General features: G+C 36.4%; 2 protein-coding genes and 1 long non-coding RNA gene across 6 annotated transcripts; 2 read left to right on the top strand and 1 right to left on the bottom strand.

Moving 5' to 3' along the window:
* Positions 1 to 1,307: 1,307 nt before the first annotated feature.
* LOC109053424 lies at positions 1,308 to 5,440 on the top strand. Of its 2 annotated transcripts, none has more exons than XR_002011707.2 (4): positions 1,308 to 1,387; positions 1,765 to 1,858; positions 3,875 to 3,936; positions 5,304 to 5,440. It is a non-coding gene; the product is annotated as an uncharacterized LOC109053424 (long non-coding RNA). The 2 variants fall into 2 exon arrangements; XR_006156752.1 differs by having other exon boundaries at positions 1,382 to 1,421.
* Positions 5,441 to 5,450: 10 nt separating this feature from the next.
* Positions 5,451 to 10,825, bottom strand: polr3glb (RNA polymerase III subunit GL b). 3 transcript variants are annotated; one of them, XM_042741557.1, is made up of 8 exons: positions 10,758 to 10,825; positions 10,273 to 10,383; positions 8,845 to 8,974; positions 8,399 to 8,467; positions 7,556 to 7,612; positions 7,024 to 7,094; positions 6,777 to 6,893; positions 5,451 to 5,589 (listed from the first exon to the last, which is right to left on the bottom strand). In XM_042741557.1, exons 2-8 carry the CDS (start codon positions 10,378 to 10,380, stop codon positions 5,506 to 5,508), a joined length of 636 nt encoding a protein of 211 aa, XP_042597491.1. In that variant the 5' UTR covers positions 10,381 to 10,383; positions 10,758 to 10,825; the 3' UTR covers positions 5,451 to 5,505. The 3 variants fall into 3 exon arrangements, with proteins under 3 accessions (XP_042597491.1, XP_042597490.1, XP_042597492.1); XM_042741556.1 differs by having other exon boundaries at positions 10,614 to 10,792; XM_042741558.1 differs by having other exon boundaries at positions 10,697 to 10,792.
* LOC109084761 (ankyrin repeat domain-containing protein 34A) lies at positions 10,100 to 25,681 on the top strand. Its single transcript, XM_042741555.1, has 4 exons — positions 10,100 to 10,159; positions 10,275 to 10,351; positions 12,131 to 13,250; positions 21,478 to 25,681. Exon 4 carries the CDS (start codon positions 21,577 to 21,579, stop codon positions 23,149 to 23,151), a length of 1,575 nt encoding a protein of 524 aa, XP_042597489.1. The 5' UTR covers positions 10,100 to 10,159; positions 10,275 to 10,351; positions 12,131 to 13,250; positions 21,478 to 21,576; the 3' UTR covers positions 23,152 to 25,681.
* The last annotated feature ends 413 nt before the right edge of the window (positions 25,682 to 26,094 follow it).

Genomic DNA, 26,094 nt, shown 5'->3' with positions numbered 1-26,094 from the left:
CTTTTGTAGAGAAGATTCAAATGAAAATGCCAAACTGTTAGATTAAGATGCCATAGTATTAATTATTCCAGCCATCAGCTAATAATTATTTTCACAATCCAGTTGTCTTTGGCTTCTTTACTTTTATGTGCAACAGGGAGAGCAGGGCTCTGGTGTGATTGACAGAGGCAACATGGGCCTTGGTATTTGTTTTACACACTCTGGCCTAGAATGTGAAGCATTTTGTAAAAATGCATAGAGATTATGTCAGTGGGATATGTTATTAATAGAATAATGCAGATAATTCACAGTAAAGACAACATTATTTAGCACACACGATGAGGAAGGATAGCTTGCTTTGATTTATAAACTGCTCAAAATACTAATACTAATTAATCCTATAAACTTTGATTGAAGGATAAAGGAATAGCCCAAGGTTTTTTTTTAGAGACCAGAGCTCTTTGACTTATTTTGCACCTATATCAATGCCTTACCAACCACCCAGAATTACTTAGCAACCTAACAATATTCATAACAATATTTTATGTAGATATTTTATTTATATTTTACTTTTATTTTTTGAACTGTGCTAGTTATTTTGATTCTTTCCAGTAATTTGAATCTTTTGAATCTGTTTACTAAAAAGAACTATACATATTTGGTGAGTGATTCAGTTATTCTTTCTTCAGGTAAGCCTATATAGTTATGGCAGTAGGTGGGAATGCATGTAAAAAAGTGTGTTTTTGTATAATTAACTCATTCACAACCGATTCGTTAATACCGAACAAGTTTTATTACTTTTAATTTTAATTTCGCAGTTTATTCGTGCTGTTCATGAACAAAATCAGATTTAAAAAAAACTGTCTCATACATGTATGAATGACTATGCAGATGTACTCCAGACTGAAATTACAACGTTTGGGTAGAGGCCAGTCTATTAAAGGGAAGTGGCCTTTAAAAAGGCTGAACAGGCCATTTAAAAAGAACGCCATAATCAGCTGCAGCCATTCATACAGATCGACACAAAAACCCTTTTCAACCAGCGAATAGTTAGTTAGTTTGTTCTACAACTTTCAAACTACATAAAGGAGAATAGTTGTTCTAGCAGTATTTTTTAAATGATATTTGTTGTTAATGTGGTGTTTTTTAAATTTAGCTGAGTATATTCAGATTCATTCCAATTCTTTGCATGTTTGACTACATCAAAACAATCTGTGTGCACGAATCAACATGAGATTGTCAAGTACATTTCAATTCAAGATCTCCTTGTTTAGGAGGAAATCTGGATGCTAATAGCAGTGGCTGGCCTGTTTTATCTTAGAATCAGGTTTCTGTGACCTTTGCATCAGTAACAGGCTCATCCAGGACTAACATTGAGTTGAATGCAGACTCACTTTTCTGTTTGCTGGTCAGTGCCTCCATTTGACAATCTCCTTCAGAAGGTTTTTCTGTATGCAACATATATTTGGGAATGCAACATGAGATGTTCTGTTTGATAATGAATTGCCTGAAACATGTTAGCAGTATACAGTATTTGTAGCTGTGAGCAGATCCTCATATTCTCAGCCTCATTCATATGGGATGAGTGGTGATGTGAACGTGGATAAAGCTTTCACCATGCAGAGTGTCCTACAGTCTCAAGTGTCAAAAAGATTCCTATTCCTGGATTAAGTGTTTGTCTGGACAGTGTGTTCTTTGTATAAAACTCAATTATTCACCCTTCTACTGAGGGCAGGACAGGTTGGAGATTGTTATGTAGGGTGCTTATGTTGCTTTTGTTTTCAGTACACGGCCATCCAGATGGAGCGCTGCATCCTAATTACCAGAGCTGAAGGACAGAGGATATCTCCTCGCCTCCTTAGCTGGAATAACTGGCCTGGTAAGTGCGTGTGTGTGTTTGCTTTTCTTTACTTCAGCTTAAAAGGATCCTCAGGGTATTCACCAGGCCTAGATGGAATTTCGATTGAAAATGTGCAGAATGAGTTTAAACATAGCACAATGTGTTAAGGGAAGAGTTCACTAAAACATGAACATTTGATGAAACTTTATTATCCCTCAGGCTATCCAAGATGTAGATACATTTTTTTCCTAAATCAAAAGAGATAAAAACATCACAATAATCCACAAGTAGTTCACACAACTCCAGTCCACCAGTTAACATCTTGTGATGAGCTTTATAAACTCATTCTGACGGCACCCATTCACTGCAGAGGATCCATTGGTGAGCAAGCGAAGTAACACTAAATTTCTTCAAATCTTGTACTAAGGAGGAAAAACAAGTTCATCTTGGACGGCCTGAGGGTGAGTACATTTTCAGCAAATGTTTATTTTTGGGTGAACTATTCCTTTAAAGATTATAGTCTTAGCTGAAAGCATTCTCACATTAGTCAAAGTATTTAATGATTCTGCAGAAATCTGCTGAGCTTTTTGAGAAATGTGAGTTTTGTGTGGACAGATTGTGTCTAGGCCTGGTAATCACTTCACTTCTGCTGTGGGAGTTCAGGGTCTGGCTGCAGACGAACACTCTTGGTTTACACACCTGCTGTTTATGAGGTCATATGCAGTCTTTACAGAGGAAATGGATCCCTTTATCCATTAAGCATGTTTAATTAGATTGTGCTGGTTTTAACTCTGTGAGAAAACTTTTTTATTCAGTTAACTCTTTTGAAGAGATTAAACCAAATACAGTTTTGGAATTTTTAGCAAAAATAAATTGTAAAAACATGATGTAATTCAGCCATAATATTTCTTCATTCGAATGGTGTTAAACACAAACAAACAATAAACAGAGGAATTGAAAAGTTACATGGATATTGTTGACAATTGTGTTGGATTGTTTCAAAAACGTATTGCTTCTCAATGTGTAACAAAAAAAAAAAAAAAAAAAATCTTGTGCATGATTTTTAGTCATTTGCCTGTTTTTAGTCTGTGATATGCAAGGAGAATCAAAGTAAATGGTTTGTGCAATTAGCTTGACATTTCTTTGCAAGCATGCTGAACTTAGACACATTATTTGATAGATGTATTGTAACTCCGTGTAACAGGATTTAAACAATTTTTATTTCTGAATATCAGCCTATTTGCATGTCCCAAATCACCACAGTTAAGTTTAAATGCACTTAATTTAATTAAAACTTTGAATTGAAATTATTAAAAAAAATAACACATTGATGTCAGATTTTGGGCCATTTTGTTATCAGTAGTTTTTGGTTATAAAAGCACAGTCTGTAAATGTGGTGTGGTGTAATTATATTTAAGAAATATTTTAATTTGAAACATTAATATTTAATACATTAAACTATTGGCTATATATACTGTAGACATTTATTAATTACTAGGGAAACAGATTTAGAATCAGCCATTGGACAATTTGTATTGTTTGACCATTGAATTTTGCCCTTTTATGGTGGTGGTCCCTAAATATTCTGCCAAAAATGGCACCATTTCCTTAACATAAGCATGCTGTATATTATTATTGTCATTTGTCATTAAACCTGAGCTCAACATAGCTAGACTAAAATCAGGATATCTTTGACTTAACTGAGCATTCTAGATTTCTCCTCTCTGATTGTTGGCATTGAGTGTGAATATGTCACTGCAGCACCTTCATTTGACTGCTCTTATGTCAGTCGTCTCCGGCTGCTGTAATCTTCCACTGGAGATGAACTGCTATCTGCTTCCTTGAATAAAAGCCCAGACTTATTCCTGGAAGGATTCCTCTGCCTGTCCTCTGTAAAGCATGCCTGAGTCAGCTACTAAATTCATCTTCAGCAAATTTGCCCAACCAGTGGAGTGTTCTCGAGATGAAGAGTCACTTCAAGAACAATTCTCTCTCCTCTGTTGATCATTTGCTCAAAAGAACATGAAATTTTCTTTCTATTCGGATTCTTTTCAGGTGTATCTGGTCAAATGAGATTCCAGAGACATGAAAAAAGATTCATACACAGTAAATCAAAGGTAATGAGAGTGAGACCTGTGATTCAACTTAAAGGGATACTGAAAATTTTGTCATTAATCACTTACCCCCATGTCGTTCCAAACCCGTAAAATCTCTGTTTGTCTTCAGGACACAATTTAAGATATTTTGGATGAAAACGGGGAAGCCTGTGACTGTCCCATAGACTGCCAAGTAAATAACACTGTCAAAGACCATAAAAGGTATGAAAGTCGTCATCAAAATACTCCATCTGCCATCAGACGTGCAATCTGGGTTATATGAAGCGACGGCAACACTTTTTGTAAATGAAGAAAACAAAAATAATGACTTTTATTCAGTAATTCCTTTGTCAACAGTCTCCTTTGTGTCTCTCCATCACCATATGCTGTGTATGCTCAGATGCTGTTTTATTTCAAATCAAAGCTAAATACATGTAGAAACAGCACATCCTTGTGGTGCGCATGACACAGAAGAGCATACACAGCATACTGTGATATGGAGAGATACAGAGGAGACTGTTGACAAAGGAATTGTTGAATAAAGTCATTAATTTTATTCACTTACAACCTGTTCTTCACTTACAAAAAGTGTTCCCGTCGCTTCATTTAACCCAGATTGCACGTCTGATGGATGGAGTATTCTGACGACGACTTTCATACCTTTTATGGACCTTGAAACTGTTATTTACTTGGCAGTCTATGGGACAGTCACAGGCCTCCCGGTTTTCATCCAAAATATCTTAAATTGTGTTCTGAAGACAAACGTAGCTTTTTACAGGTTTGGAACGACAAGGGGGTAAGTGATTAATGACAAAGTTTTCATTTTGGGGTGGAGTATCTTATATCTTCTGCTCTCACACCACTAACGTTCTCCGTACTTACGATCACTGTTGCATTATATCTTATGATATCATACCACTAACAGTATTTTTACACACATATTTTATGTTAGTAATTTTTACAAAAACAACTCAGATACAGGTTCATGAAGACAACACAGAAAATTCGAAATGATTGTGCCATGTGTACTTTTGTGTGGTATGATAATCCATCTATCAATCTATCAGACAAAGTCTTGACACAGTGTGACTTCATTACATAAAATGGCAATAACATGAATATTTACAACCACGTGACTTGAGACTTTACAAAATATTATGTGATTATCATCCAAAATAAGCAATCTACATTTACTGGTCTTTTTCACAAATCTAAAATGTATAAAAGCTATTTAGACAAATACAACTGTCTATACTAAAACATGTTTGAAAATAAGATTCTAAAATAGTATTTCAGTTGTGAACTAATAATTATTTACAAAGCTCTAAGAACATATAGCTGCATTAAGAGAGAAGTTTGTGCCTCAGTGTCTTCTCTGTGTCCTCCAGCCGTAACCCTCGGATTCAAACGCTATTCGTCAGCAATCAGCCGCCCTGCCAACCGATCGGATGAGACGAAATCCACTGCATACAGATTTCAACATCAGCTGCCAAACATAATGATCCAAGCTAGAATGGTCCTGAGGGACAGACCATTTCCAGCGACACTCACTGGCCGGAGGAGGGCGCTATGGAGCCAACGTCACCTGCTTCAGTAAATAGCTTCATCGTTATCATCACTGTCTCCTCCAAACTCCTCCCCATTGTCAAAGTAGGACATGATGTAATCTGTTTCCTGTTACACACATACATAGGATTAATTGGCTTAAAATAGCAATAGCATTTGTGGTATAATATTGATTACTACACAATTTCAGTTCATCCTTTGTATTCTAAAAGTGCAAAATCAAGGTTATCCTGAGGAAGTAAAAGGGAGATTTTTTTTTTTTTTGAGGTTTTAAATGCAGACATTTGAAGCTTATAAGTTTATAACAGTACATAGATAATTTTTTCTTTTAACAATTGTGTATTATTGCAGCTATACTATTAAACTATTGAGTATTTCAATATTTATGAATTCACTTTCATTGTAAGAGTCTCACTGTAACCCAGATTTGACCCCTTTTTTTGGTAAATAAAAGGATGGACAAGTCGAACCAATTATATTGCAGAACATTTACCACACATACTGTCAATCTATTATTATAAACTAAAACTCACTCATTGAAATAAAGCTGAAATGAAATATAATGAAATGTGTCTTTAGCAACTAACTGGAATAAAATAAGTTTTAACTCAAGTGCTAAAATTACTTAAACGTTATGTACATATACATACATATATAAAAGACAGTAGCACCTAAAATTACTAAAATTAAAAGAAAAAAATAAAACAATTCAAAATATTAATAACTTGTAACATTTTACAATACATTTTTTTTGTTAACATTACGTAAGTATATTAGTATACATGAACTATCAATGAAAAATACTTCTGAAGCCTTTATTAACCTTTGTTGAAGGTAATTTCAACAATAACTAATTATTAAAATCAAAACTTGTATCTGTTAATATAATTTAATGGACCTGAGCTAACATGAACTTACAATGAAGTTATATTTTAATTTTATTAACTAACAATAACTAAGATTAATGAACACTGTAACAATTTCATACTTACTGCTAGTTAATGTTAGTTACTGCATTAACCAATGGAATCTAAAAGTATATAACTAAAAGTATAAAAAAAATACTAAAATAACACTGCTGCCATTTGAGGCTTTCTGGTATTAAACCTAGAATATTCCTTTAAGTTAAAATCAACTGGACTTAAATTAAAATGAAATAATATTTACATTTATGCATTTGACAGTGACTTTCAATTTTATTAAATTTATAAATGTATTAAATTATAAACTGCAGGTCCTTTTTTCCATTTCTTTACTGTTGTATCTTAATATCACAGCAGAATGGAATAACTTACATCCTCAAATTCCTCCTCATCATACTCTTCCTCTCCCTCAGCCTCTTCCTCTTGTGGCTTCTTTTTCTCTCCATCCTCTTCATCAGAACTCCTGTCTTCCTCTTTCTGCTCCAGAGTCTGAATAGAAACACACACATTCTGTTCATTCATATGCACATTATATCTGTGAATGTGTAAAGGTAGAGTAAAACTCTTTATTTTTGAGTGTTTTAAACATGAATGGCTCCCTAAACAGGTATTTGTGCACCTCCAGTTTGCGTATGATCTCCTCTTTGTCCACTCGTGGCTGTTTGGGTTGTTTGGGGACAGCTGGGCTTTCTGCAACCATATAAGCAAAACCGTGTTTGTGCCTGTGGAAATGACATCAGCAACATCCTCCCATAATAACATCAACTCATTGATCACAGCTCCTCTGACAAAAGACACACAAGGACTAAAAATAATCTCGTCTCTCCGCTCTTGGTGACAGATGCTCTTCAAGCCTAAACCTTCATCCCTCTCTCATCTCCTCTTTCTCTCCATCCTTTCATTTTGGAGATGTGTGTGCAGCGCGGCTGAGAGCTGTCTCTCTGATTTCCCCAGAGACACCGATGAGTCAGAGAGCGAAGCGCAGACCTGCCGGTTCGGCTCGTCTTTACACACTCATTCATGAGCACATCAGCCTCACCTGCTCCCTTATCTGGGCTTTAAAAGAGCACATTTACAAACGCATGCTTCCTGGACTGGATTGCAGCAGAACACAAAGTCCAGAGCCAGTTAACAGCATCAGACACACTCACTGTCTCTCAGGGGTCTCTTCTCTCTCACGCGCAGCTCCTTCGGAAAACGCCTCCAATCTAAAACACACAAATGGATGTAGAGGATCACACAAGTGTGCAGAGACACAAGTGAATCAGTGTCAGATATTGATAACTAAAGCTATTAAAAAATATATATATTACCGGAAATTAAGCTGAAAAAGATATATAAATATTACATAAAAGTAGTGAAATTAATAACTGAAATGATACATTTAATAACTATATAAATGTACTAATTGACACTGTTCAAATAAAAATACATTTAAAAATACTATTTTTTGTTAAAATGAAATGAATAATGTGTATTATATGAGCTGTGAAGTTGTTCTCATGATTTTTACAGTTTTATTATATAGGCTTTATGTTGTCATGAAAACAAAGTTATAAAATTGCATATAACTATACACAGAAAAGGTTAGCGATTTATATACAAGCATAGTGTTTAAATCGTGTGGCTATATTATTAAAACAATGTGTATTTTTGAACAGTTATGGATTCACCTTCATTGTGTAAGTATCTTACTGTAACCCAGATCTTTTACCTTATTTGGTATATAAAAGGAGGGACTTATCGAAATGAATTTTTGTGGAAATCAACATTACACAAAAATGACAAAAGCACATAAATGGAAAATTACTAAAAAAGAAACAAATTAAAACAAAAACTGTTAAATATAAAAGCTAATTTAAAGTATAATTAAACTATAATAAAGCTTATTATTAATAACTATGAAAAAGCTATAGTAAAGCTATAATAAGTAGCATAATAAGTATCTAAATAATATTACAATAGCACTGAATCGCTTGAGATAAATCACTCACCTGGCTTCCATTCCAAACTGTTGTCAGAGGTTTCAATTTTCTGGTATTTGTCAGAGTAACGCTCCACATCTGTCAACAGGACAAAATAACTTCAGATTGCTTTAGAAAGGGGTCTTTACACTTATTGTGAAAATTTACCATGAATTTTGTCAGAAAAAAATGTAATGCATTACTATAGTGTATAGACCAATTTAAATAAAGGGAAAAAAAATCTGTAGGTTTTATATCTTTGATCTGTAAAAAAAAACAAAAAAACAAAAAAACAAAAAAAATGGAAAATTGGAAAATTTAATACATTTTAAAATTTGTATAAATTACACCGTCTGAAACTTGGAATACAAATATCTGTCTCAAAAACACTGCGTTTTGTCTTCCTAAAATCTGTATAGCAAAGAAATGCAGGATGTCTTAAAGATGCCAGAGCTCTTCTTTGACGCCGAGCTGACCTTTCTTGGGTGCAGCAGGACGGATGTAAAAGGGGAGCGTCTTCATGGCTCCTCTGAACTCTTGTTTGAGTGCCAGCATGTACTCGGCCTCCTCACCCGTCTGCAGGGGCACTGGCTTCTGATCCAAAGGCTGAAACATCAAACAGAAGTGAGGAGGGACAGCTGATACACATGTCTAGTCTAGTATCAGGAGTCAAACAAGCACCTGCTGGGAAAGTTAACTCCAGTGGCAGACAGTAACTAAGTAAATTTACTTGAGTATTGTACGCAAGTACACTTTTTGAGTATCTGTACTTTACTTGAGTATTTTTTTTCTGGAAACTTATGACTTTAAATAAATATTGTACTTTTCACTCCACTACATTTTCTACATAATCACTCTTGTAGGGCTACATGAAGTGATTTCCCAACATTTTTTGAACACTTACAGGTGCAAATGTGATATTCATTTTCAACAATTCAATAATAAGAAGTCAATATTGTGGTATATATTAGGCACAATATTGTCTGATTTTGCTAAATTGTGTAAGTGAAACTATTACCTATAAAGCCACAGAAGAACTGTTGTGCATCTCCTAATAAAACACAATTGGTGTCGGACTGCACAGACTGTTCTGTGTGTGACATCAAAGTACTGCGAGACCGATTAGACAGCGTTTGTAAAAAAAAAAAATTGTTTTGATGTCAAATAAGTCTTGCTGTTTTGCTTTTTTGTTAACGCAGTGTTGCTGTTGTAAAGTTAGAGAGCTACAGTTGTGTTGCTGGGTTTTAAAGCAGGTTTGATTTTTATTTCTTACAGCTACACATAGATGTTGTCACACACTGCCAGAGCTGTGGGCGAATTCCAAACAGAAGTGAGCATCCCTACGCCCTACTACCTTTTCTTTTAAGAGTGTAGGGCATTACTGTCTCATATAAGCATTTGGAACTTTCTTGGCAGGGAATGACTGACCAAACGTTACCTTGACAACGCTGCACATGCATGCAGCATTCAGCACTCCATCAGTTGTTAACTATTGTCTCACTGTCTTATTTACTATTAAACTTTTTCAAAATAAACTTGCTTACACTACCGTCTTAAATCATATTTCTGTCACTTACAAAAATATTTTGTATCACATTTAAGACAACTTTAATCAGCCTATTGTACTTTTGTATGTGAAGTCGAAATCAATCCCAACTTTGCTTTAAAATGCATCGCAAGAGCTCCTAACTGAAGATCACATGATCACAAACGGAAATCACTTCTGATTTCTGATGCTCTAACAGTAGCGCACGATGCCAGCAACGCCAAAGTCCTGGGTTCGACTCTCAGGTAGTGCATGAATGAATACAGTGTTAGCAGCTTAGGGTAAAATCGTCTGCTAAGTGCACTGATGTAATGTGATATAATGAGTATCAGTTTTTATTCTATCTTTAAACACTCACAGGGAATAGAGGGGTCGGCTGGACGGAGGATGGAGGGAGATTTTCTCCTTTACCGATTCCAACAATCTCCACAGAGAAAGTGAGCTGCCCTCTGCCTCTTCCTGCCATTATCTGAGACACAATCATCACATTATTAATCATACATCTGATATAGCCTATTTATTTCATATTTCGTTTATATCATATCGAATTCCGCTGCAAAAATAGACGTTAAGACCAAACTTGTGTAACTATTTTACATAATGTAGATATTGTTTACTAAATATGTTTTTTTTAAATATAATTGTTCTGTATTTGTTTAAGACCGAGATGTAATATTTAAACACGCCTCGCTCACTCACAGACAAAACGCGATGAAATCCCTCTTTATTTATAAATGCATTTCATTGTGCAAAGCGTTTATTAGATAATCCGTAAATATTACACGCAGTTGGTTTTCATGGAAATTCAGGATTTATTGTTGTAGAATTGAGCAGTAAAATCACCCGCCAAACATCTGCATGTTTGTTTTGCTCGCTGCGGAAAGTGTTCCTTCCAGAAACGAGCGCGCGTTCACTTATGGTTCCGCTTCTGTCTGATGTTAAATTAAATGAATCCTACTCAAAATTATTCGAACAACTCAATTTAAAAAAATATATTTCAATAGCTCTGATGGAGGATCAAATTCAAAACGATGTTTTTCATCTGCATTATGTTCCCAGGGCTGATTTGTATTAAAACTAACAAATGTTATACGTTTCTTCGTTTTACCATGACTTAATATATTTTATGCCTTTCAGTTATATTGCTATAAATATTACTTTTCATCCTTGTTACTTCACCCGCTTCTCATCGTAAAAAAACAAACAAATAAAACGACATAAATATATGAATTATTACTAATTATTACCACAACTACTTATTAATTTGAAACTATGGTTTTCAAAAAAAAAAAAAAAAAAAAAAAAGAAAAAAAGAAAAGTGAATTATGTATTGTTCATCCTACAGATTTTTCTTTCATGTCCAACAATTTTGCCTCATAATAAAGTTTTCTTCAAAGTTAGTGTACAGGGACAGAAAAGTGTTGGGGAAAAGCATTCTTGTCATTAAATATGAGGCATGTTATGTGTAAAGAAAAATAAGGTTAAATATTATATTATGCATCAAGCTAGAATTTAGTCAAAATGTGAAGAAAAAGTGTGAAAATATTATTTAAATGTGTTTATGATACATAAAATTTAGCTATAAAAATGCCTTAGCACGTCACCCATTTTATTTTAAAATATTTAAAAAAAAAAAAAAAAAATGTCATTTTAGAATAGTATCAAACACAAATATTTGAAATGTGGTGGAAATGTTCATGACATTTCAGAAAAATGTGTTGCATGTGTATGATTGGACTTTTTCTTTATTAGACATAAGTAATTAACTACTGGGAGTGAGTAGTAGTTTTAGTTTATTTTCTAAAAGTCCAAAAGCACCCATATTTCTCACTACAGTTCCATTCTAATCTGTTTTAACGAAGCTGCTCGCAGCACTGAAATGCTTTTCTAGAAAACCTGAAAACAGTTCAAATTCAGCTAAATCTGCATTTGTAAAAAAAAAAAAGAGAAAAAATGATGAAAGGAAAACTAACCGTGGTATTGCTGACTCACAGCCTCCCCCGTCAAAATCAGAAAATATGTATGTGAGTATAAGAAACAGAAATTAGGCATGAGCTCATTTCAATAAGGTAAACTCATTTTAACAAAACACAACATAAAACCTAAAAACGTTAATTGAAATATTGGGACATAACATTTAAACTGTAATTTAAATCTAAGCATGGACTATAACATCTCTTTCTCTCTCTCTCTCTCTCTCTCTCTCTCCTCTGCAGCATGTGCATGTCACTGTGGGAACGCTTCTGTCGGAATCCACGGAATCAGTTGCCATAGAAACTGTGTTCAATAATAGCTATAGTCACTGAATTAATATTTATGCAGTCTGAGATTGTTTCACACCCCCTGCTTTCTTACAGAGAGGGCCTTGATATATATTTAGCCCCAAAAATGAAAAAAATAAAAAAAGGCAAGCAAAAATCCAGATTTATGTTGAGGGACATTATGCACCTCTGCAAATGTGTGTTAAGTGCATTATAACATTGACCTAATACACGCCATCTTTACTCTGCAAAGCCGGTACACAGGTTGCATACATGCATTTGGTTGCACAAATATAGCATTAAAGTACTTCAAAAGTAAAATAATGAATAAAAAAGATTCTAAAATAAATGCTCTGTCATGACAACAAGGCTGCACCAACTTTGCATCATTTACATTCATCACTGGGTGCTTAAGTGGGTCAAGGCTGGCATATTTTATATTTTGCATGGGTTTAATGCACCATTGCGTCTTTATGCAGAATTTAGAGCAGGCACAGAGCCTGCTCAGAGCAGCCTCAACTTGACTATGAAGCACTTGCACACCTTGCTTAAATGTTATCATGCATCAAATCACAGCATGTAAAATTTGGTCTATTTCTTAGACAAGACTGTTATGATTATTATTGTTGTTTTTGTTGTTATTGTTGTTGTTATGGTAAACTCATTGAAATGTTCTGCATCAAATTGAATTCTCTATATCTGCTTGTGAGAAACAGCAGCATACACCCAAATGCAGGGGTGCATCCGAAAACCATGGATAAACTTAAAATGATCAAAGAATTAAAATAATTGAATAAGTTTCCCCCTAGTGGAAAGCAGCGATGGCCATGTGCATGTGAACGGTCAGTCAGTCAGTGGTTTGCTCGGTGAAGCTGGACCTCATTGCGTCTGTGCGTGATCGTGGGAGCCTCGCATCAGCTCACTGCCCACTCCACGCCCCCGCAGAGTCTCCCAAACTCTCGGTCGCAGGAGGAGAGATGATGTGGGGGATGTAAGACACGGGGATCAGCAGACAGCAGCTGGATTCTTGGTCTAAAATCAGCCGCTCTGATGGAGTGAAGACAGCAGATACACGGTGAGCCTCTCTCGAGATACTCTCCTGCAAATGTTGCTTTCATAATGCTTTTGGTGTTTAGGATAACATTTACCGTTGTTATAATTATTATTATTTCATTTATATTTTGTATTATTCTCAGCTGAGCATGGCCATAATTAAGCAGACTTCAGTCCTTCATATTGCAGCGATATCTTAACATTCCATTGCACTTTCTTATTATTTATATTTCAAACCACTTTTATAGAGCGATTTTTCGAGTCGTTCGATGTTAATAATTTTCTGCTGGCATGTGCGCTGATCAGAAATGGTTGCTGGCTGCTCGTTTGGTGTGAGTTGTTGAAGCTAAACGCAAATGTTTTATTGGAGGAACGATGTGCATGTGGCTGCAGCTGTTCATAAGGCTTTATGAACGTTCTTTGCGAATTCATGCACCGCAATTCGGATTCTCAGTTGCACTGAATGTCTGCTGGCATTTCCTAAAAGGATCTCTGAAAATTTGCTGCATGTCTGAAGGAGAAGGTTTAAGATGGATATATATGCTGATGTGATGTTCATTGTCTCACTTCACAAAAACTTAAAATATGAGCGTTTCTGTGGCGATTGCTGCTCGTTTGCTCTAACGGAGGCTTGAAGTGTGTGTCTGCTGTTTGAAAGTTCATTTGTGGACACTGAAGCTTTGCGTCAGGCAGAGAGCTGACGTGAATAGACACCAAATTTGATGCTTCAAGACTAAAAATAGTCTTGAGCTGAAGATATTTGCAGCTGGCGGTGTGAATCGAATCTGTAACGCATCAAAATCTGTAACTGCTCCGTTTTGCGAATGGCGTTCAGCACCGCGGACAGCGACATACAATCAGCATTTACTCCTTTGATTTGAGTAATATTTCCACTTGCAGAATCAACACATGAGAATTTTTGCTGTTTATTTTCTTACCTGGTTATATTAGGAGGAAATAGTACCATTGTGCTGCAATAATGATGCTATTGGCAAGGTTTTTGAACATAACAATGACAATACCATGTTTTTGGAATACCAATTGTTTTTTAAGCACTATTTAAATACCATGCCACATTCTTTTAGTGTAAGGTATGAAGGTGATTCTTACTAAAAATAGTCACACTCCACTCCACAAAAGAAATTGTATTTTGCATATAGAAAATTAAGCCTATTTTTAAAAAGATTAAGATTATTGATTTTCTTGAGTTACATTTTACACCCCAGTTCTCATTATAAAATACTTAGCTATTATTCCATGTGAAAAAAATGTTAATTGTTTATTCATCATGCTATTAGATTATTTGTTGCATGATTTGTTTTTTTTTAATAAAATAATTTAAGCTTTTTTTAAGCATTGTATAACATTATTTATACTATTATACTATAAAAATTTTTTTACCATGTATTCATCATGCTTGTTGATTATTTGTTTATTATCCTTAATTTTTTTATAAAACAATTTAACTTTCTTCTTTGAAAAAATCATAGTATAACATTATTTTTACTATATGACAGTACAAAAATGCTATTTTACAGTAATGAAAAATATCTAGAAAAGTAATTGGAACAGTAAGAGAGACATAATCAGATGCATTATTTGTCCTAAAAACAATATCACAATGGAAAAAAAATGAACGTAATGATCCTAAACGCAAGACGTATGCCCTATATGATGGACAGTATAAAAATCATCAGATTTCTGCATTGATCTCATGAAGCTGCTTTTTCTGTTTGCATAAAACCATATTTTATTTCTGACATCTGCAGTTCGAGGGCAGAGAAGAATGCATTGGTTTGTGGTTGTGTGCAGTTATGTGAAAGGAGACACACAGATTGCTATCGAATTGGAGGAGAATTGATTCTCATCTCTGTAAATCACTGAACACTCAGTCTAGTCGAGTCAAGTGGTTTTGTTGTCATTCATCTCATTACAGACCGAGTGTAGGAGAAAAACAAGTGTGGCATTGAAAATGACAGCAAGACCTAAACATGCCACAGTAAACAATACGGATTAAACACACATCAGTTAGGAAGACGTGTCAGGAACACTTAGGACATTTAATATGAAGTAGATAATCTTATTGCCCCTCTGCAGGATGGTTCTCTATGAAGCTGCCAAAGTGAGTGAGGAATTGCCTCAGCGGTTCTGATGCAACTGGGTCAAAGGGTCATCGGTGCACCGCTGATGGATGCTGTTCTCTCAGCTGCTGTAAAAGTGATTGCACCTGTCTCGATCCGTGTGATCTAATGAGGCAAACAGTGGCCCAAAGTGACTGCGCAGCCCCTTCTGGTCACCGTCCCCCTCGCGCAACCTCAGATGCAGCCTTGAGTCACACACACACTGCTGTTACGTAAAACAGAAAGCCAGGGGTGGGGGCTGTCAGAGCCGTGAGAATGAAGACATGATATTCATTTCCATCATCTGTCGGGAGAGCATAGAGAATTAGATACGATTTGTCCCAACAAGACAGCTCGGTACGTCGCCTCTCTCCTCCGGTGCGGTGCTGAAACGCAGACCCTCTGCAAGTGCTCTTCAACATGCTGCAAAACTGGCGAGTTTATTTAGGTCATGTTGAACGACTCTTCACTACGCTGATCTGTACACACTCAAAGATCCATAGGGAATGCTGGGAAGAGCAAAGGCTTTGTTCAGCTGGCACATAAATCCAATTTATCTATCAGATTCAATCTTGGGAGCTGTCTGCTTGTCTGTCATTTTTCAAGCGATTAAAATTGGATGCGCTTGTTCAAACAGCGAAGGCAATATCTGATATATTTACACATACATCAAATATTGACTGGTCATCTTGACATCCATCTTGACATAACGGATGCAAGAGAAATGAGTCAAGTCACCTTTATTCCTATAGCGCTTTATACATAGATTGTCAAAGCAGCTTCACAGTGATAAACAGGAAAATAAGAGAATCAATTATGGAAGCTCATAGGGCTACATGATCAATTATATCAATAAATAAATCCATAAATCACATTTATAATTTCTCTCAATTTATTAAGCATAATTGTCTACAATATTTATCCTAAGTAAATTCAGACAGTTGTAGGCGAGTGCACTCTTAAATATAAAGGTTCTTTACTGGCATCAATATTGGCATGAAGAACCTTTAACATCTAAAGAACGCTGCCATTGCACAAAACGTTCTTTTAGTGGAAAAAGTAAAAAAATCACACTAGTAAAAATTGGTACTTTTATGAGCTGATCATTTAAAAATACCTGACCAAAATTGGTTCTTCTAAGGCATCAAATTTGGTTCTTTTATTTATTTAAAAAAATGTATTAAAAATGACTTAAAATCCAATTGAATGGAGTTTGGAGCATTTTTGAGTTACTGAAGAGTCAGACATCTGTAATGTTTTTTTTCCAAGCAAGTCTTGTTCCGTTTAGCACCAAAACCTCTATTTTGAAGTCCTTTTACACTTTACGCTAAAAAACTGATAAAACATATACCTTCATTGCAACATAAGTCACTTTGCAAAAAAGCATCTGGCAAATGTAATGTTCACAGTCCCTCCCTGCATTGTACCAGGTGTTGCTTGTTTAATCAGTCTGTGTATAAATAACCCTTGTGGTTCTAGAGTATCTACAAAGTATGTAAATTGCACTAGAGTACAAATAGAAATAGAAAACACAGATGTTGGAGCAGAATTGCAGTAGCTGCATGTACATACATATCTGTATGCATCTTTTATGCATATATCTGTACATATTAGCTTTGCTCCAAAATCTATACAGCTGTTTAGATAGGAAACTGTGCATGTAAACTGAAATGAAACTCACTAAATAAACTGAACTTTGGTTCTTAATATCATGACACGTTTTGAGTTTGTGACTGAATACCTGACCAAAGTCTAAGGAATGTTTTTACATAGATGTATGATTAAGCAAAGAACACCTTTGAATTATGATCACAGACATGAGCAATAGAATTAAACTTGAAAATAAAGGTCTTGACATTAACATTTACGTTCGTGCATTTAGCAGACGCTTTTATCCAAAACAACTTTTGAGCATAAGCAATTTGTCTCTGAGCCAACAATATTTGCTTACAATGCCATGCGGTTTCCGTGAAAAACAGCACAGAAATAGATTACATTTTTAAATATTTTAAAACATTTCAAATGATCTAGAACAAAAGCCCTGGCTGATGTCCTTTAAGGGATAGTTCACTCAGAAATGAAAATTTATCATGATTTATTCACTCTTATGTTGTTCCAAACCAATATGACTTTCTTTATGTATGTAAAAAAAAGAAGAAGAAGGATGTTCAAGTACTTATACTGGATATCACTGACTTTTATTTTATGGATGGAAAAAACAGGGAGATATTTTTCTAAATATTTTCTACAATTGAAGGTTTTAAATGAGGCATTTAAACAACACCAGTTTTAACTAAAAACAGAAAACTTTCTGTGCTTTGGCCATTCATACATGACAACAGCATTGTGGGGGCCTGAAAATGCAAATAGGCTATTTGAAAACAGATTTCAAAGTGCAAATATTTGAACACAATACTGTTACTGTCTCAAATTTGTAAAAATGGTGACATCATAACTTGTATAGCATGTTAAGTCTTTAGGAATATGTGCGCAGGTGTGTAGTGTTTATTTACAAAGTGCCAACTACTGGCCTGGCATGCATAATACAGCCATTTTTGCGGGTATGTTTGGATGAGGATCGTTTTGACAATGTTGTCATCTAACCTTTTTAAAAACGCAAAGTAAAAGCTTTTTTATTTTATTTTTAGTACATCATTATCATGTAAATGTACGCTAAATGAAGACAGATTTTATTTTCCTCTCTTTTTCTTTTTTCCCCCGTATAATTTTCACTGGAGCGTTTAAAACAGGCTGGTCACAATGCACATGTCTGGTCAGGATACATGTAAGGACGCCTGTGGGTTTCAGCAGGCTGATCTCCTGAGAGACGATGCCTGCCACATCTCTCCAGTGAGTCTATCATGGAGATGAGTCATCCATGCTGCCCCGTGTTTGTGAGACAGGAGGTTAACCTCGTCGTCTCGAATCCTTGAGACCCCTTAAAGATGGATTTTTTTTTTTGCAATTACACTTTCAAAGAACAGTTAATTTTTCCCTGTTCATCTCCACCTCCCATAATCAGTATGCAAAAACAGCGTTCCTCTTGCTTTAATGGGCTGAGCTGGCTCGGAAATTACAGAGAATTCCTTAAGAAGGCAGGCAGGAGGAGCAGCTTGGGGTCTGTGGGTGTGTTGGTGTGATGCAGGAGGATGTGAATTCTGCACAGCTTCTACACACTCTTGATGTTCCCAATGTTCTTCATATTGCCATAGATAGACTAGGGAGCAACGGGATCTCTTCTGGGGGCTGGCCGATTTTTGGGATGTTGAAGCCAAGTTAAAATATAAAATAAAAATATAAAAAGGTTTAAAAGAAAACTGTATTTTTCCATCTTCAGGCCATCTCTTTTAAGCCACAGATCCTGGTGTATGCAGATGATAAAGGCAACGTTTAGTAAAGCAGCACTGGGTGTAGCACATCAATTCACTTTCTAGACTGAACATATGGTAAGGAAACCATACTATACAAGTAGAATTAATTAATATCAAAAAAGCAGATTTTTAAATAATTGTGCTGTTAGTTTCAGTGTATATAAGAATGTTAATTTATTAGCCCATGCATTGTATTATATACTATACACACATTACTGTTCAAAGGTTTGGGGTCAGTAAGTTTTTTTTTCTTTCTTTTTTAATGTTTTAGAAAAAATCTCTTACGATCATCAAAGCTGCATTTATTTGATCAAAAATAGTATTGTATTAATGCAAAGCTGAATCTTAAGCATCATTACTCCAGTCTTCAATGTCACGTGATCTTTCAGAAATCATTCTATCCTGATTTGCTGCTCAAGGAACACTTCTTATTATTACCAATGTCGAAAACGTTTTTTTTTTCCCCTGTGGAAACTAATAGATTTTTCAGGGTTCTTTAAAAAATACAAAGTTTGTTAAACACTGTAATTGTCAATACTGTAATTTTATTTTTAATCCATTTAGTGCATCCTTGCTAAATAAAATTATGAATTTTTCAACAACAACAAAAAAAAAAAAATACTGACCACAAGCATATAAAATGGTAGTGTACATACATTGTAGTTGTTTGTTATCTGTTATGTGTTGTTCTGGGTCAGCATGGGTCCTGGGCTTTTTTTAGTCGCAGTACATCTCTGCATATCGCTGCTTTATATCACCAGAGCTCAGGAGCGCAGCGAGAGGAAGACCACTAGGAATAAATCAAACTAATTATACATGGAAGAGTAAGAGTCACCATGTCTTCAATTAATCAGACTGTGAAGGAATAAGAAAATAAATAGCAAGAAAATCCAGTACAACATCTTATTTTTGACCATGTGCAATTAGTTTCTTCTTTCCCCCACTGACCTCAGGTAAGTCACTTAATGTCACCAGCATCCATATAGCTGACACTCCCTGACAACCCTCCGTGACAATACATGCCAATTTCATCCTCCTTTCCTCCCCATTTTGTAGCTCATTGATCAGTTTCTGTTTGAGAAGAGGCTGGGCTTCGGCCTCACAGTGCCTGTATCAATATGCTATGTGACTTTGGGCTCATTGAATTTCAAATAGGTTCTAGCTGATTTGCAAGGCTGCGGCATGTTAATAATGCTATTATTGGACTGGATGCCCTTCTGCCACACCCCCGTCGCTTGCTCTAATCATCTTACCAAGAAAGTTAGTTTAATGATGTGATGGCTCACGTTCCATGAAGCTCATACATAGCACAATGGAAAGGTTTGAATGTGCATCTGAAAGCATGGGATATTTTAGGTATGAAGTTTTTATTGGTCTTAAAAGTAGAATCATCTGTCACACTATCACCGGCTCACACAGAATTTTTTTTCAGTCCAAAAAAAAACATCCTGTATTGTCAAGAACAATTTTTGAACATTGGAAATATGGTTTATTTGGCATACCTTGCAATACATCAGATACCAAAAGAAACATAATTTTGAACAATATAATTTTTGTGTTAGTAAATGCCTGGTATCTGTGTGTAAGATGAATGCATGTCATAAATCATTTGTATGTGTGCAGTGCTGACTGAGCTTGTCACATGTCTTTATGCTCTTTGCACCACTCAGGAATTCAATTTTCTTTTCTTTACTGGACTGTCATTATCATCCCTCTCCTGCCTTCATTACAGAGAAGATGGAGAGGAGACTGTGTTAAAGAGTACAGGGTTGTACAAAGTGTCAGCCCACAGGACACAGTGTTCAGAACACAACTGAGTAAAATAGCAACACTTTACCATAAGGCTGTATACATTAACTTTAGTTAATGCATTGGGTGTTACTAGTGAGACAATATAGAGAAACTAAAGAGTTTTGAGTGCTGTGGATTGAGTCTAATTATAATGATGTGATTTTAGATTTCAGACTTTGTTTGATTGATCTGAGAACTGCATAGAGCATGTCTGTTAAATTCCAAGTCAGAATTGCATTTGAATTAGGGCTGTCAAATCGATTAATAGTGATTAGTAGAATCCAAAATAAAAGTTTATATTTTATACATAATTTACTGTATATAACTGTATATTACTGTATACAATATTTATATGTATAAATATAAATCATATATAAATATGTATGTGTGTGTTTTTATATATACATATACACATTACACACACATACATTAACATGTAAACATAAACTTTTATTTTGAATTCGATTAATTGCTTTGACACCCCTAATTTGAATGTATGGATTTAAAATTAAAAACAGTTGAAATTGAGAGAAATTCATATACAGTAGCTGCAACAGTTAACTAGAAAAGCAAAGGTTGTCAATCTTTAAAATCAGCTACACAAAGCCTCATTTAAAAGGATAGATGATAGATAGATAGATAGATAGATAGATAGATAGATAGATAGATAGATAGATATATAGATAGATAGATAGATAGATAGATAGATAGATAGATAGATGTATTTAGTGTTACCTTTCTGTGTGTTGCAATTTAAACTCCTCTTACTGTTATTCTAATTCAGAGTCATATTCAGCTTCCTGTTGGGTGTGACCAATTCAATAAATTCACACTTAACTGAAAATTCAAAATTTTGTGGAACCTTGGCGTCAGATCAATGTCTGTGATTTTGGAGTTGGAAGTGTTCTTTTGCAATATTCAAATGTCAAACAACCCCTATGATAAAACACTTTTGTTTTTGTTTTAGGTTCACCAGAATCTGAGCCGGGATGTTCCAACATTGCTGAGGCCGGAGGAGGAGAGGGGTGTGGGATCCTGGGATTCTAGAGGTGGAGAGTGAGACATCATGGGTGATGGAGGGGCCTTGCACACGGAGGGCAATGCCCTTCTGAAAGCAGTGTTCCAGGGCAAGCTCCGCCTCACTCGCCTCCTCCTGGAGGGCGGAGCCTATATCAATGAAGGGAACGAGCGAGGGGAGACGCCGGTCATAGCGGCCTGTCTGGCGGGATACGATGATCCACAGACCCGGCAGAGAATGGTGAGGTACCTGCTTGAGAAGGGAGCAGACCCAAACATCCCTGACAAATCGGGTCGGACTGCCCTGATGCATGCATGTGCAGAACAGGCAGGCAAAGAGGTGGTGTCGCTGCTGCTGGAAAACGGCGCTGATCCCAGCTTGAAAGACTATTCCGGGGCCTCTGCACTCGTACACGCCATCAATAAGGGCGACAGGGACACTCTTCAGGTCCTGCTGGATGCCTGCAAAGCCAAAGGTAAAGAGGTCATCATCATTACCACCGATACATCTCCCTCTGGCACTAAAAAGACCAAACAATACCTGAACTCCCCACCATCTCCGGGTATAGTGGACAAGCTGTCCCCTGCTTGCATGTCTCCATCTGAGGTAGAGATCCATACCTCTGGCTCTGCCCCCGGTGAGGAGGAGGAAGGTATCTTCAGCTTTGCCGTGACTTCAGCACTCCCACTACCCTCCAGCAGACCACAAGGGGAGAGGAGACCACCACCCCGTAAGCTTCTGAAAAGACTAAACTCTGAACCATGGGGTCTGGTAGCTCCTTCAGTACTTGCTGAGAGAGTGGAGCGGATAGAGGGCGATTTAGCCGAGGAGGACAAGTTGGTCTCAGAGATGAATGGAATGACAGTTTCTGGTCCAGGCAGACCTCTCCTGTCCAGAAGGCACAGTATAGAGACCCATGACCCATCTTCTCCAAAGCTGATGGACCGGTCCTGTTCGGAAGACTGTGCAGGACTGAGTGGCTCTTCTTGGGCAGATAAAGTCCATCAGCACCAGTCACTGTATCGTCGAAACACGGCCCCTGAGACTCAGGACAGTGTGGCTCAGGGACCGACGGGAATCCGTGGCTTACCACACCCCAAACTCACCCGCATGGAACACTATGAGTCGGACACCCACCTGTGCCCTGCCTCCATCCCTGGATCTCCGGATTCTGGACGTGTCTCAGTGGAGCGCCGCAAGTACAATGCCTCTCCCTTGTCACTGCTCACCAGCTCTTCTCGAGAGTCTCTGGAGAGCATTCCCAACTCGGTGTCTCCTATGACAATGCGGCGGCGTCCAACAGGACTGTTGGAACGGCGGGGATCAGGCACTCTCCTTTTGGACCACATCTCCCACACAAGACCTGGGTTCCTTCCTCCTCTCAACATCAACCCTCAGCGACCCATTCCTGATATCCGTGCCAACGGAAAGCCCACGTCTCCCGTTCACTCAGGGAGCAAGATCCTGCTGCCGGTCGCCCCATCGTCACCAAAGCGTGGACCAGACTTTAAGATGAAGAAGAAACTGATGAGACGGCACTCGATGCAGACAGAGCAGATGAAGCAGCTTTCAACCTTCCGGGAAATCCTCACAGAAAAGGTGATGGAGATGAATGGAGATTGAGAGCAAGAGGGAAGGAGAATGAGAGCGAGTCAGTGCTGGCCGAGAGTTTTCATTACTGGGTTCATCTACATCATCTTTGAGGCAAACATGCTCTGGTCCAGTTCAGCTCCTTTAGAACTTAGTACATACATCAAAAATATGCATTGTGTAGAAAAAACCATCTTCAAATCCAGACAATGATAGTGAAAATGAGTCACGGTCACTCAAGATCATAAAAGGGATCAGTTATTCCAAATTTGGAGACCATTCAAATGTTATTTGGGATTATTCCTTGATGATCAAGAATGCTTGAAGATGGACCTATTGGTGTCAGTGGAAGTGCTGTTGGTGTTTGAAATTGCTGCAACCCTCAGATGAAACCTCACAGATTTTCTATTCTACAGGTTTCTCTAAGTATTAGCGCTGTTATGGCTATCAGCCTTCTTAATGTTGTGCACTGTCTGAAAACAAATATGCCCAAATTGTACCTTTAGGGGCACAGCTAGTTGTTGATGGGGCACTAACCTAAAAAGAACAAATTTGTACTTTATCTACCCCTAAAAGTTGCATATTTGTACCTTAGAATAGTTAATACGTACCCTTAAGGTACTATGCATATTTTTTGGGGTAAATAAGGTACAAAGATGAACCAATAAGGGTACAAGCTGTTGTAACCCTTAAGGTACAATTTTTGCTAATTTTTTCTGTGATGATCCTGTGGAATAATTGGGTTAATAATCTTAATATTCCTGAAAAAATACACATCCATCTGTCCTTTGGTATCAAGTGAAGTTCAAAACTCTAAAATGTATTTCTTCAGTCATTACAGTAAAGCTAAATTGAGTAGTTTTATTAAAATTGAATTTAAATGTGATCATTTACTTACTTGTAAATAATAGTGCTCAAGTCTTTTTAATGCAATATTTATTTCTGCGTGTTTGTTTTGCACTGAAGGTTAAGAATTGTAGTCCTTGAGTCCTTGACTTTTAATTCGGCAATGGCAACTTGATTTTTTCCACAGGATGTACACTAGAGAATATTGGAGATGGCAGACTGCTAAATATTCCCGGAACAAATGATAGTGTTAAATGATGAACACATTTCTGAAGAACATTTTATTGCATTATAAAAATGCAATAAAATATTACAGGAATCAATTAACATAAAAGCATTTAAAAAGCTATATAACTACTATAAAATATATAATTGTACCAGTTAAACAAACTGCATGTTTCAGGGCTTTTGGATGGGTTGTTTATCTTTCTTAAACTCTTCTAAGTGATACAAAATAAATGAAGTGCAATTCTTGAAACTCAAAATCCCAAAGAAACTCTACAAAGCCCATCCAAAACCACACAGATCCACCCTGACCCAAACAGAGAAACCCTCGCCTAACGCACACTCCCTCTGGAGACACAGAGCACAGATATTGTGTACATACTGTACAGAGTACAATTGTGTCTCAAGTGTTTGAACGTGCAATATGCTGTGCTGCCTCAGCACTTATTTCATATTATTATCGTGAATGTGAACAATCATTCTGACGTGTGTCTGTGGTAACATGCTGCGGTAAATAGTTCAAGACGAGCTGGGAGCTCAGTTTACATTCAGAGGAGGAATCTCTGCACAAAATACATGAGAATGAATTTCCCTAAAGAGCTGCAGTGCACAGTGTGTCCGTGTCAAACACATAGTTCAACTCAAGCTTATGATGTGAGTGAATATAGTGCTTCTGCTTTGAGATGTTCTAAACTTGATGTGAATTAAACTTAGTGTACTTGAAATGTATCATGAAAACAAAAAGAGGAATATTTTTTTATGCCTGTAGGGTTTTATTCTTGTTGTTTTTTATTTTTATTGAAACATGTATGTTTAATACCGAATCGTTGGTGGTGCAATTTCACTTTGATGGTAGCTTTTGTGTTCCAGGATGTTTGTAGGAAATAATATATGAGCAGCCGGAGCTCAGTGGCTATAGCAATCTTCCTGAAAACGATTGCAATAAAAGCCAACCGTCACCTGTTAAACCGACGGACTGAAATCCAGATCTCCGATTACCTAGCCCTTTGTCATCCTGATGGAATTAGGAGAATCTTGGCACTTTGCTGTGTATTCATTTATTTTTAGTGATTCTCCTCTTTTCATTTAACACACAAGCGAGATTTGTTTCTAAATATGTTTGTATCTAAGTATCTCCAATATTTCTGACCTGCTGTACAAAAACATCCATTTAAATGAGTTGAAATTGTGTTCAAGTGTACCTGAAAAGATGTTAATAGTGTAAAGGGTGTTTCAGGTGCTGGACCTCCGTCTGTGCTACATTGTCCTTGGGTAGTTTGAGCCGTACTCCGGTGTTCTGCTCTCCATTCACATAGAAGGGTCACAGTTACAATATCAATGCATCATTTAATGGATTATGGATTAAATATTTCTTGTTATTTTGTATGTTTAGTGTGATACACAGGTCAAATGTAGTAAACCAAATAATTTTAAAAAGTATTAAATTATTTAAAACAAAATGCTGTTGTGCTATTTCTGTGAGGTGATGATTTTCTTTAAGAGCTTTTAATTGCTTTGAATAAATGCAATGCAATGTATTTTATACCAGTTGTTCTCAAGTGGTATGTTTAAGGTTTGTTCTGAAAGGGTTGCAGACAGGGGAAAAAAAATGCTAAATTGTGCTAAATGCTAAAGCAAAACTTTGGAGAGTCAGTGCTCAGTATTCACTTATGACGGTGAATGTTTCTTTTGGGAAATTTTAGTCTTTGAATTCAAACAGCATGACGATGCAAATTTGGTCATCATAAGGTTATTTCTATATGTAAAATGAACAATGTATTAACTTTGAGTACAGAAATGACTAGATAACTAAAGTAGATGTTCAGTCGACTCTTAAATTGTATGCTAAGTGCTCAATGTGTTGTCAATTGAATGTACAGTATACACACTAGGCCAAATGTGCTT

This window comes from Cyprinus carpio, chromosome B16 (genome assembly GCF_018340385.1).
Source record: "Cyprinus carpio isolate SPL01 chromosome B16, ASM1834038v1, whole genome shotgun sequence".
In the NCBI taxonomy this organism is placed as follows: Eukaryota; Metazoa; Chordata; class Actinopteri; order Cypriniformes; family Cyprinidae; genus Cyprinus; species Cyprinus carpio.
The sequence above is the reverse complement of the archived record's forward strand: the minus strand, read 5'-3'. Positions and strand labels throughout refer to the sequence as shown.